General features: G+C 39.5%; 2 protein-coding genes across 2 annotated transcripts; both read left to right on the top strand.

The window, feature by feature from the left end:
• The first annotated feature begins 3661 nt into the window (after positions 1 to 3661).
• LOC117459038 (thialysine N-epsilon-acetyltransferase-like) lies at positions 3662 to 6896 on the top strand. The gene is made up of 6 exons (XM_034099871.2): positions 3662 to 3800; positions 4054 to 4105; positions 5392 to 5475; positions 5680 to 5781; positions 5892 to 5932; positions 6164 to 6896. Exons 1-6 carry the CDS (start codon positions 3738 to 3740, stop codon positions 6341 to 6343), a joined length of 522 nt encoding a protein of 173 aa, XP_033955762.1. The 5' UTR covers positions 3662 to 3737; the 3' UTR covers positions 6344 to 6896.
• A 6212-nt stretch (positions 6897 to 13108) lies between these two features.
• LOC117458849 (thialysine N-epsilon-acetyltransferase-like) lies at positions 13109 to 16319 on the top strand. Its single transcript, XM_034099534.2, has 6 exons — positions 13109 to 13247; positions 13506 to 13557; positions 14840 to 14923; positions 15128 to 15229; positions 15340 to 15380; positions 15612 to 16319. The coding sequence occupies exons 1-6, from the start codon at positions 13185 to 13187 to the stop codon at positions 15789 to 15791; spliced, it is 522 nt and encodes a 173-aa protein (XP_033955425.1). The 5' UTR covers positions 13109 to 13184; the 3' UTR covers positions 15792 to 16319.
• Positions 16320 to 18907: the final 2588 nt, after the last annotated feature.

Genomic DNA, 18907 nt, shown 5'->3' on the forward strand with positions numbered 1-18907 from the left:
CTGGTTAAATAAAGGTTAAAAAAAAAAACTCTGCCTCTGAGAAGTGCAGCACCAGTGCGCCGAGAGCTGTGCCTTTTTACGCACTGCCTTCGCTGTGTTTACCTTCATCAGAACAGCGAGTGACTGCAGGCTGCTACGTGTTAACCACACACACCTCTGCACACACCTCTACACACATCTCTACAAACATCTATACACACATCGAACTGCCCGATTACTCCCCCTTGTATTAGTTGTATGAAGGAGATGTCCAGTCACCAAGGCGAGAACGTGTTGGTGTGTGCTCTGCTCAGCTCTGTGTTTGTGTCTGTCCGACACCGGCATTTGTTTTCAAATGACCATGAACAGTAATTTACACACATCTGGCTAACTCCATAGGTAGCCTATATGCGGGTGTTCCCAAAATAAATTAGTTTAATCTTAATCTCGATGTAGTGCTAAATGCTGTCGGACGTGCACCGGAACGAACGACACTATCTTCTGAAAACAAATGCCAGTGTCACACACACACACACACACACACACACACACACACACACACACACACACACACACACACACACACACACACACACACACACACACACACACACACACACACACACACACACACACACACACACACACACACACACACACACACACACACACCTCCTTCATAATGCGCCTTCTCCTCGTTTTCCCATCACTGGATTATCCGTAAATCATACAAACAAAACCAAAGCGTTGATTTATCTGTTTTCCCGTTTTGGTTTAAAAACTGAATAACGTTGGTTTTCCGAAAAACCAAAAAACGACACCGGTTCTTTTTTAAACGTTAATATGTTTTGGATGCATATTGTTCTAGTATTTGTTCAGGCTGTTACATACAATTAGCCTCTGTTAATAATAATTCCTTATATTTATTATAGCGCTTTTCCAGATGCTCAAAGCGCTTTACATATACACATTACACATATTTTGTATACATGCAATGGTCACTGTGGACAATACCCACAGGAGCAAGTTCAGGTGAAGTGTCTTGCCCAAGGACACACCGGCTTTACAGACGCAGCAGCGGCGGGTTTCACCCCTTGATCTGATGATCATTGCACAGCGCCACACCGTCCATCTTCACACCTCGAGGTCATCGAGGCGCTTTTACAAGTATACATTAGTATTATACATGTACTGTGGACAATACCCACAGGAGCAAATCCGGGTGAAGTGTCTTGCCCAAGGACACAACGGCCTGACGCAGTGGCGGCAGGAGCGGGTTTCGAACTGAAGTTCCCCAGCTCCCCCCTTGATCTGATGATCGGATGCACAGAACACTGCGCCACCCGTCCCACCCGTGTTGCTACCTGCTGGTGAGTAAATATGAAAATCAGTTAAAATTGACAACCGGTCCGCGATTTTTGTTTTATGTATCTGCCGGTCCTTGGCACAATAAAGGTTGGGAACCCCTGGTTTAGCTGGTAAACGCTGGTGGTCACAGTGTTCTAGCTGGTCACCATTTGCTGGTCAGACTGGTATGATCTTGAGTAGAACTTTAACTGGGATTACTTGATGGTTAAACTGGTCATATATGATGATGAAACACTCTCACCCAATTGCAGTAGCTCAATTAACATCTATCATTTCAGATCAGAGCACCTACCTTACCAGAAAGGTACCAGAATATATAGAATGTCTGTAAATAAATACTCATAAATCAAATGATTTGATGATTTTTCCAACTATAGCGTATCAATGTCTGTGAAAAACAGTAACACCATACTAGTTATTACAAGTGGTACTGGGTTAGCATCTTTGTGTGTGACAATCTGAGGTGTTCAATGTGCAGTGCTAGTTAATTATTTAGCCTGCGAAAAGTGAAGCAAGACTTTGCGACTGGACAACGATAACTAGGACTGTGTACACAGGGTTTAACTGATGTGTAGAAACTATACTTTTGAAGGTACCTTGTTGAGTTCCCACTAATGGCGCAGTAGAGCAGTGTTTTGACAAGTGGGCGTGTGGCGCAGTGGACTAGTGCGTTTGTGTTCGGATCAGGGGGGGCACGGCCCGGGTTCAAACTAAGGCTGCACGATTTTGGGAAAAAATCGAATTGCGATTCGAATTGCGATATTTGTTCTTAAGCGACCCAATGGAAGTTTATTGTAAAATGCGGCCATAACTCCGGCTAGGAAGGTCGTATCAACGTACTCCCGTCTCTAGCACCCCCGCAGCCCGAGCTACGAGTGAAAAAACTAAACTTTCATGAAACTTCCGTTGGGTTGCTTTAAAGTCAAGCTTCAGTTTAAGATTCACCCTGTAATAGAAACATGTGATGGAGCATTACTAACCTGGCCCAGATGGTTTGTTTCACCAAACCATCTAGGAAAGCTCCATTGGAAGCCATTTGGAAAGGGCAGGCACTTTCAGAAGCACTTAGCAGGTGATTGGATCAATCTGTCTATCACCTTCTATCATGGGCTACTTCTGATTGATTAACAATGGCTGGTACATTTGGAGCACAGCACTTCTGATTGGTGTGGATGACTGACACACAAGAACAAAAAAATGTTTGTAAAAAAAATCGCAGGCTTTGCGATTTTTTTGTAACTTTTTTTTTACAATTTTTTAATTTTTTAATTTTTTTTTTTTGGGGTTAAGTACATTGTCAGAATAAGTGAGGAATGAATTTAACTTCTGTTAGACAGCCATATGCCATACATTTTTGCATACATTCACAGTAAATATGTATTCAGTATGATGGCTGTCTAACAGAAGTTAAATCCATTTCTCACTTATTCTGACAATGTACTTAACCCCAAATAAAAGAACCCAATAAAAAGAGTTGTTAAATAATAGTGAAGTCACGTTGTAATAACAATAACTCATCTCTCTCGAGTTTTCTTTTTGAGCTTTGCTAAAAGCTACTGTGTCAAATGTCCATCTTGGGCTGCCGTCCGGAGTTGTCCAATATGGCGGACCATCTCGCACATGCGCAGTACCGATCGGGCAGGGGGACGGATCGGGTAGTGACAGTCACGGCCCGTCTACACTACAGCGTCGACAGCGTCGACAGCGTCGAAAGCTCCAATCTGCCCATTCACTTTCAATGGGGTGACGTCACGTAGCCGCGCTTTTTCGCCGAACTGAATTGTGGGTAGCAGAGCGGTCCGTCTCAGGCGTCTCAGGCGACAGAAGTTGAACAATGTTCAACTTCTGTCGCCTGAGACGCCGGAGTAGCCAGCGCCAGCCAATCAAATCCCGTTTCCCAAAATCTGACAGCTGAAGCCGTAGCCAATCAAACCGCGTCTAAGCTGGGAGAGATATCCCGCCGTTCATTTCTATATTTCAAAAAAAGTCGGAGGAGAAACTAACTATCGCCGTAGCAAATCACCCGGTTTTGTATGACCAGACCCTCTTCACCTACCGGGATACAAACCGGAGGAACCAGGCATGAAGGGAGGTGGCAGAGACAGCGGGGAAACTGGTAGGTTTTCGCCTGTTTGGGGAGTTTATATATATATTGCTCCCATACAATCCCCGGGGTTTTTTGCTTTGTATGTCGGGGGCGGGAGATTCATGTGATTGGTTGTTGGCCGTGTTGCTTGAATAAAATCCCCAAGCTCCAGACACGCCCAGCTCCAAGCTATTTTTGAAGCTGTAGTGTGGACGCTCCGTTACTTGACGTCTGTCTCACTCTGGAACAAAAAGGTAGTGGAGAAGTCAGGATAAAGAGTGGACTTAGAGAATTAGAACCAAAGATGCATTTCAAAGTACGAGCTGCAACAAAAGAAGACTGCAAAGAAATATCGAGAATGATATTGGTGAGGTTTGGGTTGGGTTGTTATTAATAATAATAATGCATTTTATTTATATCGCGCTTTTCACAACTCAAAGACGCTTAATGTGACATGTGACTGACTTCACTTAACTGTGCCTACCTGACTTCACTGTGTGTTGAAACCATAACTTTAGGTTGAACGTCTTTTAAGGTTATTTGTTAAATGAAAGAGCCTCACGCCATTTATTGTATACATATTTACACATAAAGTGTGGTTTTAACCCCCCTTTTCTCAGGAATTGGCGGTTTATGAAAAAATGCCCGACCAAGTGAAGATATCCCATGAAGGTAGGTAATGCTCCTCATAATGTATTGGACAAACACGGCAAGTGATGGCATCGATAATTAAAACAAATGCTGTGTTTTTCCTACTCTGGATATCAATGTCTGTGAAAGAGCTCTATAGTACCAGCATATCAGTTATTATGAGTGCTACTGGGTTTGCATGTTGAAGTGTGACATTGTCTAAAGTGCAGTGGTGGAAAGTAACTACGTACATTTACTCAAGTACTGCACTTAAGTACACATTTGAGGGTACTTGTACTTAACTGGAGTATTTTTATTTTGTACTTCTTGATACTTCTACTGTACTACATTTTGGCCACTACAATTATTTTACAGATGTATTTACTAGTAACTTTATAAATAAAGACATTGACACACAATGCTTTTTTTTGGTATAGATTAAACCATCCAACATTATATTTAAGTTCACAAAAACCACCAGTGGTACCAGAAAATTATTGGCAGCAATTTTGTTTAGAAATAATTAAGAGTTTTTCCCTCAAGACCGTTTAATATAGTCAGAGGTCGCGTTAACCGAATATTTTCCGTCCATGACGGATTTTTTTTTTAACAATGACGGACAAATCTGAAAGCAGTTCGTCATTTTGACAGATTAGAACAAACTCGGAACAGCGCCAACATTTCCCCGCAGCGAGGCTCCGGTGTTATGCCGTGATGCATGCCCTCCAAAAAGGAAATCATACCGTTTCCAAACCTAACTGTGCCGTACAAATCATTGAAATGTCTGTGAGTTTTGGCTTTACGCTGTGCACGCTCCCGCGAGGTGCAGCAGCCATGCATAACACGGCGCATGTGAACTGTCCCTCCAAAGTGTGACTATGTACAATACAGAGGTACCAGGGTTGACTTTTTGAACACTAGTGTAGTTGTACATAGATTTCTACCGGTGTTGGAAGAAGTACTATAGTTTACTAAGTAAAAGTGCACATACTGAAGTAGGAAATGCATTCAATAAGTTTATGAGTTAACAACTTAGTCTGCATTAAACCTTCCAATTAAAAGATGTGCAGTAGTTGGTTGTGCTAAAGTCAAATAATTTCTTAGTTTCTTATGTAATTTAATATTTTGTAGCAGTGTTATTATCTTAGCTTAATAAAAGCAGAGATGCAACAAAAAAAAAGTTGAGAATTAATTTTGAAATGTTTCAAGTCTTGTTTATGATGTGTCACTTGGTTGCAGATAATTCATATTATTTATAATGTAAAATGTTGCTTTTAGGTGCTTAATCTGTTTGTTTGTTTGTTTGTTTGTTTGTTTGTTTACTTTAGAACTGGAGCGGGACGGTTTCTGCCAGAACCCTTTCTTTGAATGCCTCGTTGCAGAAGTGCCTGAGGAGAATACATCTAAAGATGGTAAAGTGTTGATCAAAGCCATGGTTATCTCCCCCTGTCAGCATGCTCCAAACTTATCGGCATCTTGCACAGATAATAAAGAGTCAATAATGATTTTTTTTAATGCAAAACAAGAAAACAATCCTCTTTATTTGTCGCCATTTCAATGTTTCTGTAACTCTTACTGCTTGTCTTTGAAGTGCTTGTTCCTTTTTGTCCATGTAGGATTCACAGTAGTTGGATACGCCCTTTACTTTTACACTTACAGTACATGGAAGGGGCCGACAGTGTTTTTGGAGGACATATACGTGATGCCAGAATTCAGAGGTAAACTATGTGTTAAGTACTTCTCACAAATACGTTTTATGTACTGTCTTTGTCTTTCAATTTCTGTTTCATTGATTTGGTAAATGTTTTGTATTGATTTACCTTTACAGGAAATGGATTTGGAAAGGGTTTACTTTGCAAAGTCGCTAAGGTAAGAATGTGTTTTCTTTAAAGATTATTTTTGACTAGTACAGCTTAACATTGACAGGAAAGGGAGAGAGTGAGGGGACGACATGCGGTAAAGACTCCCACACATTTGACACACGTTCTGTAAGTTGAGCTAATAGGGCACACCAAGGATGTTTGTTGGCCTCTAAAGCACATTTAAAGAAAAATTGTCCAGTGTGATGAAGAAGAAGATGATGGCTGTTCTGTTTCTCAGGTGGGGAAGGAGAAGCAGTGTGTGCGGCTGCAGTTATCAGTGCTGGACTGGAATACCCCGTCCAGAGACTTCTACGCTGCTAAAGGCGCTCAGGACCTCACAGACAGTGAAGGATGGCACTGTATACGCTTTGACGGACAACACCTGGACGATTTAGCCAATGAGGCTCAAAAAGATTAAATGTCTGCCGAAGAAAAAATGTATCTTGTTCTGAAAACATTTCACTGGTTTTCAAACAGTGCCAAATTAAGCTTCACTAAACCTGGAACCCCACCACCTTGTTTTCTCCTGGTTTAACAATCATGAAAACATATCTTGTTTCTTATTTACACAACCTACATGAAATCTATATAATTGTAAAACTCATTATTTTATTAAAGTACCTTTGCATTCATGGCTAATCTTTGTCTCCTTTCAGTGAAGAATGCTTATTTTTTGTGCATTTACATTATACTATCAGGGTTCTTACAGTCATTAAAAACCTGGAAAAGTCATGGAAATTCAAAATGCTAATTCCAGGCCCTGGAAAAGTTTTGGAAAACAATATTTTTTCCAACGTTTTTGAAAAGTCGTGGAAATGTAACTAAAGTTGCATAAACTATAATTTATATTTTATCTAATCGCCAAAATAGTAATACTATAATGATATTAAATACTGTATCGTATAATGAAACGTAAAATGGCATTTAACTGACTGTATTTTGCTGGTGAGAGATTTTAGTTGCTTTAGCGTGTAGAAGCTATAGCCTATTTGATTGGTTTTAGATAGGCACAACATGATTCATATGCAGACCTTATTTTCCTGTTCCATGTTCAAATAAACAAATTTCATTGGTACTGCTGAGAAAGAGTAATTTTTTTGGTCATGGAAAATTAGGTAAAGGTCATGGAGAAGTCATTGAAAATCATTGGTGAAAAAGTGTATGAACCCTGTACTATATATATATATATTTCGGGACCCCCTTGAAAACGAGATGGTGCATCTCAAGGGGTTTATCCCAATAAATAAAATGTCTATATGTACCCTAAATATGTTTGCAGTAGAAAGAGCTCAAATCGAGAGCTTTCATTTGATATATATAACTCATTTTTGACCAAAATGTCACTTACGCCCCTCTGGTTCTCACCCCTCGATATAATCTTTTCAATATTTAATAATATTCCGTCTGTCATATATTTATATGTTATATATATGCATGTGTGTATATATATATATATATATATATATAATATAAGTAATAATTGTAAGTCGCTTTTGATAAAAGCATCAGCTAAATGTAATGTAATACCGTGTTAAATTCAACATGTATATGTCTTGTTTATTTCAACAACAAGAACAAGAAATGGCATCCATCTTCTTTGTTTGTTGTTGAGTGTGTGAAAGAACATTATATCACAAGATGGATGCCGTCGTGTTATTGTCACGTGTGTGAAATTACTATAGATGAATACACTCTTACACCAAATAAATAACAAAAAGATAAAAACAGATGAATACTCTTACACCAAATAAATAAGTAATAGATACAAACAGAGAGATTACATACCTTTCCGGTGACAGACGTTCATAATCAGAGTCATTACTGTCCCCTTTATGCGTGACGTGATCACTATCTTCCGACGGAGAGTCCTGAAATACGATGTCCAATGCCTCTACGGACAAAAAAGTCTTCTTTCTGGCTGCCATTGTTACAATGAAGACAAAGAAAACAAATCCTGCTGATCGATCTGCCGTTCTCTGCTCTCCTGTCGCCGCGGGACATACTATGCTATGCTATGCTATGCTATGCTATGCTATACTATGCTGCGTAAAAAGAGTGGGTGTGTGCGTAAACCAGCTATACTTCCTTTACTTATACTGACGCAAGATCCTATCTCTGGAACCCATTGGTCGATTTGGGTGATTGACACCTTTTTTGAATCGTTAGAGCCAATCGAATCGAGTGGCAGTTTCAAAATACGTAAATACGTTACGCCTGCGGAGGGGGAGCTATGCGTAAACTGCATCTCCCACAGCTGAAGCCACGGACTGTTAATCGTTGGACCTACTCTTCTGCCGTGAATGAAAGGATTGATTATCAGTAATCATTTTAACCTCTTAAGCCCCACGGACCCGAGCTCGGGTCTGAAAATGCTATATATGTAGCAACAGTGCTATATCTGAAGTGTCATTCATGAAACTATTAATATTCCATACCCATCTGACCGGAAGAAACTTGGCTAACTGACGATACGGGAAAAAAAAATGTTTTTCGAAAAAGAAGTCTCACAAGAAGCCTCTAAATGAGCCCATGTCAAAAACGGGCAATTGCTATTTCTGCTCATAACTCACAAAAACGATCATTTATAATTCATACTTTCTGCACAAACAACACATTTTCTGAAAGCTGAGATTCCACAGATTCAATGGGTATACACCCCATCACTACAGGCACAACATTAACCGAGCTAGCAGCCAGAACATAGCAAGTAAACAATATCAGTTTTCAAATCCATGACAATAATTAGGTCTTACCTTGGCTGTTTTGTGATCAAAAGTTGTGTTCAAAGGAATAAAAACACCGCTCAGGGTTAATCCAATGTCTCTTGTCACTTTAACCTCAGGCGCTGCTTCAAACACTTCTCTGAGCAGGCTTTCCTTCACGATCTGGCGGAGGTTAAATGGCACTTCATAGCGTTAATTCCATCTGTCGATGTTGCCGTCCAATTTGTTATTGATCACTTTTTATCGATTATTAATAGACATGCCCCCCTTAGAAAATTCAGAGTAAAGAATAGGAACACTCCATGGTTTACTAGAGAACTATCGGATCTAATTCATGATCTAATGATCTAATTCATGATCGAATAGTATAGCCTAACTGGATGGTCCTCACTTACTATGCGTAGGATGCAGCATTGGTTTCTATTAATGTATACAGCCATTTTAGGTAAGCTTCCACTGTACATATGTGCCATATTTGCGCCAGTTTGTGACTCTTACAACCTCAGATCCAGCGCCTGGATACGGTTCCAGGTTCCTGCTGTGCGGACTGAGGCTGGGAAAAGGAGTCTTTTTTATTATGGTCCTTGGTCTTGGAATGACCTTCAATCGCGCCTCAAACTGAGGGCACTTGTCTCAATAGCTTGTTTTAGATTGAAGTTGTCTGAAGTCCTTACAACCAGCTGCTCTTGAAGTAATAAGTAGTGCACCTTTCTTACTGTCCTAATGTGCACAATGTGGTGACTGCTTTTTTGTCTTTTGTTTTCTTAGTTATGTTCTCTGTATTTTATATGTTTGTGTTATCTGTTATGTTTAACGTTGCTACCTTCTTGGCCAGGTCAGCATTGCAAATGAGATTCTATCTCAATGCTTTTATCTGGTTAAATAAAGGTTAAAAAAAAAAACTCTGCCTCTGAGAAGTGCAGCACCAGTGCGCCGAGAGCTGTGCCTTTTTACGCACTGCCTTCGCTGTGTTTACCTTCATCAGAACAGCGAGTGACTGCAGGCTGCTACGTGTTAACCACACACACCTCTGCACACACCTCTACACACATCTCTACAAACATCTATACACACATCGAACTGCCCGATTACTCCCCCTTGTATTAGTTGTATGAAGGAGATGTCCAGTCACCAAGGCGAGAACGTGTTGGTGTGTGCTCTGCTCAGCTCTGTGTTTGTGTCTGTCCGACACCGGCATTTGTTTTCAAATGACCATGAACAGTAATTTACACACATCTGGCTAACTCCATAGGTAGCCTATATGCGGGTGTTCCCAAAATAAATTAGTTTAATCTTAATCTCGATGTAGTGCTAAATGCTGTCGGACGTGCACCGGAACGAACGACACTATCTTCTGAAAACAAATGCCAGTGTCACACACACACACACACACACACACACACACACACACACACACACACACACACACACACACACACACACACACACCTCCTTCATAATGCGCCTTCTCCTCGTTTTCCCATCACTGGATTATCCGTAAATCATACAAACAAAACCAAAGCGTTGATTTATCTGTTTTCCCGTTTTGGTTTAAAAACTGAATAACGTTGGTTTTCCGAAAAACCAAAAAACGACACCGGTTCTTTTTTAAACGTTAATATGTTTTGGATGCATATTGTTCTAGTATTTGTTCAGGCTGTTACATACAATTAGCCTCTGTTAATAATAATTCCTTATATTTATTATAGCGCTTTTCCAGATGCTCAAAGCGCTTTACATATACACATTACACATATTTTGTATACATGCAATGGTCACTGTGGACAATACCCACAGGAGCAAGTTCAGGTGAAGTGTCTTGCCCAAGGACACACCGGCTTTACAGACGCAGCAGCGGCGGGTTTCACCCCTTGATCTGATGATCATTGCACAGCGCCACACCGTCCATCTTCACACCTCGAGGTCATCGAGGCGCTTTTACAAGTATACATTAGTATTATACATGTACTGTGGACAATACCCACAGGAGCAAATCCGGGTGAAGTGTCTTGCCCAAGGACACAACGGCCTGACGCAGTGGCGGCAGGAGCGGGTTTCGAACTGAAGTTCCCCAGCTCCCCCCTTGATCTGATGATCGGATGCACAGAACACTGCGCCACCCGTCCCACCCGTGTTGCTACCTGCTGGTGAGTAAATATGAAAATCAGTTAAAATTGACAACCGGTCCGCGATTTTTGTTTTATGTATCTGCCGGTCCTTGGCACAATAAAGGTTGGGAACCCCTGGTTTAGCTGGTAAACGCTGGTGGTCACAGTGTTCTAGCTGGTCACCATTTGCTGGTCAGACTGGTATGATCTTGAGTAGAACTTTAACTGGGATTACTTGATGGTTAAACTGGTCATATATGATGATGAAACACTCTCACCCAATTGCAGTAGCTCAATTAACATCTATCATTTCAGATCAGAGCACCTACCTTACCAGAAAGGTACCAGAATATATAGAATGTCTGTAAATAAATACTCATAAATCAAATGATTTGATGATTTGATGATTTTTCCAACTATAGCGTATCAATGTCTGTGAAAAACAGTAACACCATACTAGTTATTACAAGTGGTACTGGGTTAGCATCTTTGTGTGTGACAATCTGAGGTGTTCAATGTGCAGTGCTAGTTAATTATTTAGCCTGCGAAAAGTGAAGCAAGACTTTGCGACTGGACAACGATAACTAGGACTGTGTACACAGGGTTTAACTGATGTGTAGAAACTATACTTTTGAAGGTACCTTGTTGAGTTCCCACTAATGGCGCAGTAGAGCAGTGTTTTGACAAGTGGGCGTGTGGCGCAGTGGACTAGTGCGTTTGTGTTCGGATCAGGGGGGGCACGGCCCGGGTTCAAACTAAGGCTGCACGATTTTGGGAAAAAATCGAATTGCGATTCGAATTGCGATATTTGTTCTTAAGCGACCCAATGGAAGTTTATTGTAAAATGCGGCCATAACTCCGGCTAGGAAGGTCGTATCAACGTACTCCCGTCTCTAGCACCCCCGCAGCCCGAGCTACGAGTGAAAAAACTAAACTTTCATGAAACTTCCGTTGGGTTGCTTTAAAGTCAAGCTTCAGTTTAAGATTCACCCTGTAATAGAAACATGTGATGGAGCATTACTAACCTGGCCCAGATGGTTTGTTTCACCAAACCATCTAGGAAAGCTCCATTGGAAGCCATTTGGAAAGGGCAGGCACTTTCAGAAGCACTTAGCAGGTGATTGGATCAATCTGTCTATCACCTTCTATCATGGGCTACTTCTGATTGATTAACAATGGCTGGTACATTTGGAGCACAGCACTTCTGATTGGTGTGGATGACTGACACACAAGAACAAAAAAATGTTTGTAAAAAAAATCGCAGGCTTTGCGATTTTTTTGTAACTTTTTTTTTACAATTTTAATTTTAATTTTTTTTGGGGTTAAGTACATTGTCAGAATAAGTGAGGAATGAATTTAACTTCTGTTAGACAAGCCATATGCCATACATTTTTGCATACATTCACAGTAAATATGTATTCAGTATGATGGCTGTCTAACAGAAGTTAAATCCATTTCTCACTTATTCTGACAATGTACTTAACCCCAAATAAAAGAACCCAATAAAAAGAGTTGTTAAATAATAGTGAAGTCACGTTGTAATAACAATAACTCATCTCTCTCGAGTTTTCTTTTTGAGCTTTGCTAAAAGCTACTGTGTCAAATGTCCATCTTGGGCTGCCGTCCGGAGTTGTCCAATATGGCGGACCATCTCGCACATGCGCAGTACCGATCGGGCAGGGGGACGGATCGGGTAGTGACAGTCACGGCCCGTCTACACTACAGCGTCGACAGCGTCGACAGCGTCGAAAGCTCCAATCTGCCCATTCACTTTCAATGGGGTGACGTCACGTAGCCGCGCTTTTTCGCCGAACTGAATTGTGGGTAGCAGAGCGGTCCGTCTCAGGCGTCTCAGGCGACAGAAGTTGAACAATGTTCAACTTCTGTCACCTGAGACGCCGGAGTAGCCAGCGCCAGCCAATCAAATCCCATTTCCCAAAATCTGACAGCTGAAGCCGTAGCCAATCAAACCGCGTCTAAGCTGGGAGAGATATCCCGCCGTTCATTTCTATATTTCAAAAAAAGTCGGAGGAGAAACTAACTATCGCCGTAGCAAATCACCCGGTTTTGTATGACCAGACCCTCTTCACCTACCGGGATACAAACCGGAGGAACCAGGCATGAAGGGAGGTGGCAGAGACAGCGGGGAAACTGGTAGGTTTTCGCCTGTTTGGGGAGTTTATATATATATTGCTCCCATACAATCCCCGGGGTTTTTTGCTTTGTATGTCGGGGGCGGGAGATTCATGTGATTGGTTGTTGGCCGTGTTGCTTGAATAAAATCCCCAAGCTCCAGACACGCCCAGCTCCAAGCTATTTTTGAAGCTGTAGTGTGGACGCTCCGTTACTTGACGTCTGTCTCACTCTGGAACAAAAAGGTAGTGGAGAAGTCAGGATAAAGAGTGGACTTAGAGAATTAGAACCAAAGATGCATTTCAAAGTACGAGCTGCAACAAAAGAAGACTGCAAAGAAATATCGAGAATGATATTGGTGAGGTTTGGGTTGGGTTGGGTTGTTATTAATAATAATAATGCATTTTATTTATATCGCGCTTTTCACAACTCAAAGACGCTTAATGTGACATGTGACTGACTTCACTTAACTGTGCCTACCTGACTTCACTGTTTGTTGAAACCATAACTTTAGGTTGAACGTCTTTTAAGGTTATTTGTTAAATGAAAGAGCCTCACGCCATTTATTGTATACATATTTACACATAAAGTGTGGTTTTAACCCCCCTTTTCTCAGGAATTGGCGGTTTATGAAAAAATGCCCGACCAAGTGAAGATATCCCATGAAGGTAGGTAATGCTCCTCATAATGTATTGGACAAACACGGCAAGTGATGGCATCGATAATTAAAACAAATGCTGTGTTTTTCCTACTCTGGATATCAATGTCTGTGAAAGAGCTCTATAGTACCAGCATATCAGTTATTATGAGTGCTACTGGGTTTGCATGTTGAAGTGTGACATTGTCTAAAGTGCAGTGGTGGAAAGTAACTACGTACATTTACTCAAGTACTGCACTTAAGTACACATTTGAGGGTACTTGTACTTAACTGGAGTATTTTTATTTTGTACTTCTTGATACTTCTACTGTACTACATTTTGGCCACTACAATTATTTTACAGATGTATTTACTAGTAACTTTATAAATAAAGACATTGACACACAATGCTTTTTTTTGGTATAGATTAAACCATCCAACATTATATTTAAGTTCACAAAAACCACCAGTGGTACCAGAAAATTATTGGCAGCAATTTTGTTTAGAAATAATTAAGAGTTTTTCCCTCAAGACCGTTTAATATAGTCAGAGGTCGCGTTAACCGAATATTTTCCGTCCATGACGGATTTTTTTTTTAACAATGACGGACAAATCTGAAAGCAGTTCGTCATTTTGACAGATTAGAACAAACTCGGAACAGCGCCAACATTTCCCCGCAGCGAGGCTCCGGTGTTATGCCGTGATGCATGCCCTCCAAAAAGGAAATCATACCGTTTCCAAACCTAACTGTGCCGTACAAATCATTGAAATGTCTGTGAGTTTTGGCTTTACGCTGTGCACGCTCCCGCGAGGTGCAGCAGCCATGCATAACACGGCGCATGTGAACTGTCCCTCCAAAGTGTGACTATGTACAATACAGAGGTACCAGGGTTGACTTTTTGAACACTAGTGTAGTTGTACATAGATTTCTACCGGTGTTGGAAGAAGTACTATAGTTTACTAAGTAAAAGTGCACATACTGAAGTAGGAAATGCATTCAATAAGTTTATGAGTTAACAACTTAGTCTGCATTAAACCTTCCAATTAAAAGATGTGCAGTAGTTGGTTGTGCTAAAGTCAAATAATTTCTTAGTTTCTTATGTAATTTAATATTTTGTAGCAGTGTTATTATCTTAGCTTAATAAAAGCAGAGATGCAACAAAAAAAAAGTTGAGAATTAATTTTGAAATGTTTCAAGTCTTGTTTATGATGTGTCACTTGGTTGCAGATAATTCATATTATTTATAATGTAAAATGTTGCTTTTAGGTGCTTAATCTGTTTGTTTGTTTGTTTGTTTGTTTGTTTACTTTAGAACTGGAGCGGGACGGTTTCTGCCAGAACCCTTTCTTTGAATGCCTCGTTGCAGAAGTGCCTGAGGAGAATACATCTAAAGATGGTAAAGTGTTGATCAAAGCCATGGTTATCTCCCCCTGTCAGCATGCTCCAAACTTATCGGCATCTTGCACAGATAATAAAGAGTCAATAATGATTTTTTTTAATGCAAAACAAGAAAACAATCCTCTTTATTTGTCGCCATTTCAATGTTTCTGTAACTCTTACTGCTTGTCTTTGAAGTGCTTGTTCCTTTTTGTCCATGTAGGATTCACAGTAGTTGGATACGCCCTTTACTTTTACACTTACAGTACATGGAAGGGGCCGACAGTGTTTTTGGAGGACATATACGTGATGCCAGAATTCAGAGGTAAACTATGTGTTAAGTACTTCTCACAAATACGTTTTATGTACTGTCTTTGTCTTTCAATTTCTGTTTCATTGATTTGGTAAATGTTTTGTATTGATTTACCTTTACAGGAAATGGATTTGGAAAGGGTTTACTTTGCAAAGTCGCTAAGGTAAGAATGTGTTTTCTTTAAAGATTATTTTTGACTAGTACAGCTTAACATTGACAGGAAAGGGAGAGAGTGAGGGGACGACATGCGGTAAAGACTCCCACACATTTGACACACGTTCTGTAAGTTGAGCTAATAGGGCACACCAAGGATGTTTGTTGGCCTCTAAAGCACATTTAAAGAAAAATTGTCCAGTGTGATGAAGAAGAAGATGATGGCTGTTCTGTTTCTCAGGTGGGGAAGGAGAAGCAGTGTGTGCGGCTGCAGTTATCAGTGCTGGACTGGAATACCCCGTCCAGAGACTTCTACGCTGCTAAAGGCGCTCAGGACCTCACAGACAGTGAAGGATGGCACTGTATACGCTTTGACGGACAACACCTGGACGATTTAGCCAATGAGGCTCAAAAAGATTAAATGTCTGCCGAAGAAAAAATGTATCTTGTTCTGAAAACATTTCACTGGTTTTCAAACAGTGCCAAATTAAGCTTCACTAAACCTGGAACCCCACCACCTTGTTTTCTCCTGGTTTAACAATCATGAAAACATATCTTGTTTCTTATTTACACAACCTACATGAAATCTATATAATTGTAAAACTCATTATTTTATTAAAGTACCTTTGCATTCATGGCTAATCTTTGTCTCCTTTCAGTGAAGAATGCTTATTTTTTGTGCATTTACATTATACTATCAGGGTTCTTACAGTCATTAAAAACCTGGAAAAGTCATGGAAATTCAAAATGCTAATTCCAGGCCCTGGAAAAGTTTTGGAAAACAATATTTTTTCCAACGTTTTTGAAAAGTCGTGGAAATGTAACTAAAGTTGCATAAACTATAATTTATATTTTATCTAATCGCCAAAATAGTAATACTATAATGATATTAAATACTGTATCGTATAATGAAACGTAAAATGGCATTTAACTGACTGTATTTTGCTGGTGAGAGATTTTAGTTGCTTTAGCGTGTAGAAGCTATAGCCTATTTGATTGGTTTTAGATAGGCACAACATGATTCATATGCAGACCTTATTTTCCTGTTCCATGTTCAAATAAACAAATTTCATTGGTACTGCTGAGAAAGAGTAATTTTTTTGGTCATGGAAAATTAGGTAAAGGTCATGGAGAAGTCATTGAAAATCATTGGTGAAAAAGTGTATGAACCCTGTACTATATATATATATATTTCGGGACCCCCTTGAAAACGAGATGGTGCATCTCAAGGGGTTTATCCCAATAAATAAAATGTCCATATGTACCCTAAATATGTTTGCAACCTTAAAAACAAACGCTCATTTTTCATATTTACAAAAACCTGCACATAATTAAACTACCACCTTTCAGTGCAGAGTGCTAAAAACCTATTTGCAACTTTCATATCAATATTTGTGAATGAGTGGAAAAAACTAAATATTGCCTTAATCAGGAAATTAGACATAGTGATCTAGTCCTGAGATTATTTCCTACTCTATTTAGTGTCGGTGATGTTGGTTAAAGATTGTGATCAGTTTCCCAACAACACTGGTATTTCACCTAGTCAATCCTAGATGTAACACCAAGTCACTCCAGTAGGTGGCATATTTAACCTCTTAAACTCTTAAGCCTGTTTTTCAGGTTTCAGGCTCGAAAATGACCAAAACAAAGGACTATAACTTAACTTCTAAAAGGGTTATATGAATAATTTATTTTATAAAAGCAAGGTCACATCTGTGAGTTGGATGTAGAAGTGTCAGAATCAATAAAGATGTTTCAGTGTCAGAGTAAATCCAGATGGAACATAGTCAAAAAGTGTCAATTCTTGTCTCCGCCCAAATAAAACCTATTACTTATAGTAAAAACCACCCTTGAATGATGGGTTAGTAGCCTCAAAGCTTTAGGAATCCAAAGTATAACATAAGTACCCTGTATCAAGATTGAGGCAAAACAAGTGAGAATTGACCTTTTTGACCTTCCAAGCGGACTAAGCTTTGGGCACATTTGGTTCCATCAGTGCCATTTAACCTTTTTCAGGTACAAGACTGTAAAAATCATTGTATAACATTTAATTATCACTATAGGTATTCATTCCATAAAAAAAAAAAAAATTATTGTAAAAAAATAAGTGTGTGTGTGGGAAGTTCCCTCTTTGCATGAGATGCATGTTACTTGCACAATACAAATTAGGAAACTTAGGAAACATTTGACTCCAACTGTAGCAGATTTATTTAAAAAAAATTAGCAACACAAGCATTTTTTGGGTAAAAAATATAAACTTTATACAAACCCTAAATGTTACAGTCTTACTCCAGTAAGTCATGCCATGCCCTGTAACAGTTCTTTTTGGAAGTGAAGCACAGAGGGACCTGACACTTCCTGCAGTACACAGGTGTCTTCACCCTTCTGTTGCCAGCATCAGAGCACCTCCTGCAGTACCTCCTGACCTTGGTGGCATCTTCCCCATAATACTCGGGCATCCAGAAGCCATATCATCATCGCCTTCCTCACTGTGAAAACAAATGTGGAAAAAACAAATAGATTAATTCTCTGGCTTGTACTTTAAAAAATGTAACTCAAATCAGAAATAATTTCTCTACAACAACAGCAGAACATCAATTATGAGTGTGTGAAATAACATTATATCACTCAAAATGTATAAATTATGTGAGACAGGGTTCATATAATCTTTTCAATATTTAATAATATTCCGTCTGTCATATATTTATATGTTATATATATGCATGTGTGTATATATATATATATATATATATAAATAATATAAGTAATAATTGTAATAATTGTAAGTCGCTTTTGATAAAAGCATCAACTAAATGTAATGTAATACCGTGTTAAATTCAACATGTATATGTCTTGTTTATTTCAACAACAAGAACAAGAAATGGCATCCATCTTCTTTGTTTGTTGTTGAGTGTGTGAAAGAACATTATATCACAAGATGGATGCCGTCGTGTTATTGTCACGTGTGTGAAATTACTATAGATGAATACACTCTTACACCAAATAAATAACAAAAAGATAAAAACAGATGAATACTCTTACACCAAATAAATAAGTAATAGATACAAACAGAAAGATTATATATCTTTCCGGTGACAGACGTTCATAATCAGAGTCATTACTGTCCCCTTTATGCGTGACGAGATCACTATCTTCCGACGGAGAGTCCTAAAATACGATGTCCAATGCCTCCTCTACGGACAAAAAAGTCTTCTTTCCGGCTGCCATTGTTACAATGAAGACAAAGAAAACATTTTAAAGTGACAAGAGACATTGGATTAACCCTGAGCAGCGTTTTTATTCCTTTGAACACAACTTTTGATCACAAAACAGCCAAGGTAAGACCTAATTATTGTCATGGATTTGAAAACTGATATTGTTTACTTGCCATGTTCTGGCTGCTAGCTCGGTTAATGTTGTGCCTGTAGTGATGGGGTGTATACCCATGGAATCTGTGGAATCTCAGCTTTCAGAAAATGTGTTGTTTGTGTAGAAAGTATGAATTCTAAATGATCGTTTTTGTGAGTTATGAGCAGA

Source organism: Pseudochaenichthys georgianus, chromosome 14 (assembly GCF_902827115.2).
Source record: "Pseudochaenichthys georgianus chromosome 14, fPseGeo1.2, whole genome shotgun sequence".
Taxonomy (NCBI): Eukaryota; Metazoa; Chordata; class Actinopteri; order Perciformes; family Channichthyidae; genus Pseudochaenichthys; species Pseudochaenichthys georgianus.

Coding starts and splice junctions, on each gene's coding strand:
- LOC117458849 (XM_034099534.2), top strand. CDS start 13,185: ATGCATTTCAAAGTACGAGCTGCAACAAAAGAAGACTGCAAAGAAATA. Junction 14,924..15,127: donor GGAGAATACATCTAAAGATG/GTAAAGTGTTGA, acceptor TTGTCCATGTAG/GATTCACAGTAGTTGGATAC. Junction 15,230..15,339: donor CGTGATGCCAGAATTCAGAG/GTAAACTATGTG, acceptor TTACCTTTACAG/GAAATGGATTTGGAAAGGGT.
- LOC117459038 (XM_034099871.2), top strand. CDS start 3,738: ATGCATTTCAAAGTACGAGCTGCAACAAAAGAAGACTGCAAAGAAATA. Junction 5,476..5,679: donor GGAGAATACATCTAAAGATG/GTAAAGTGTTGA, acceptor TTGTCCATGTAG/GATTCACAGTAGTTGGATAC. Junction 5,782..5,891: donor CGTGATGCCAGAATTCAGAG/GTAAACTATGTG, acceptor TTACCTTTACAG/GAAATGGATTTGGAAAGGGT.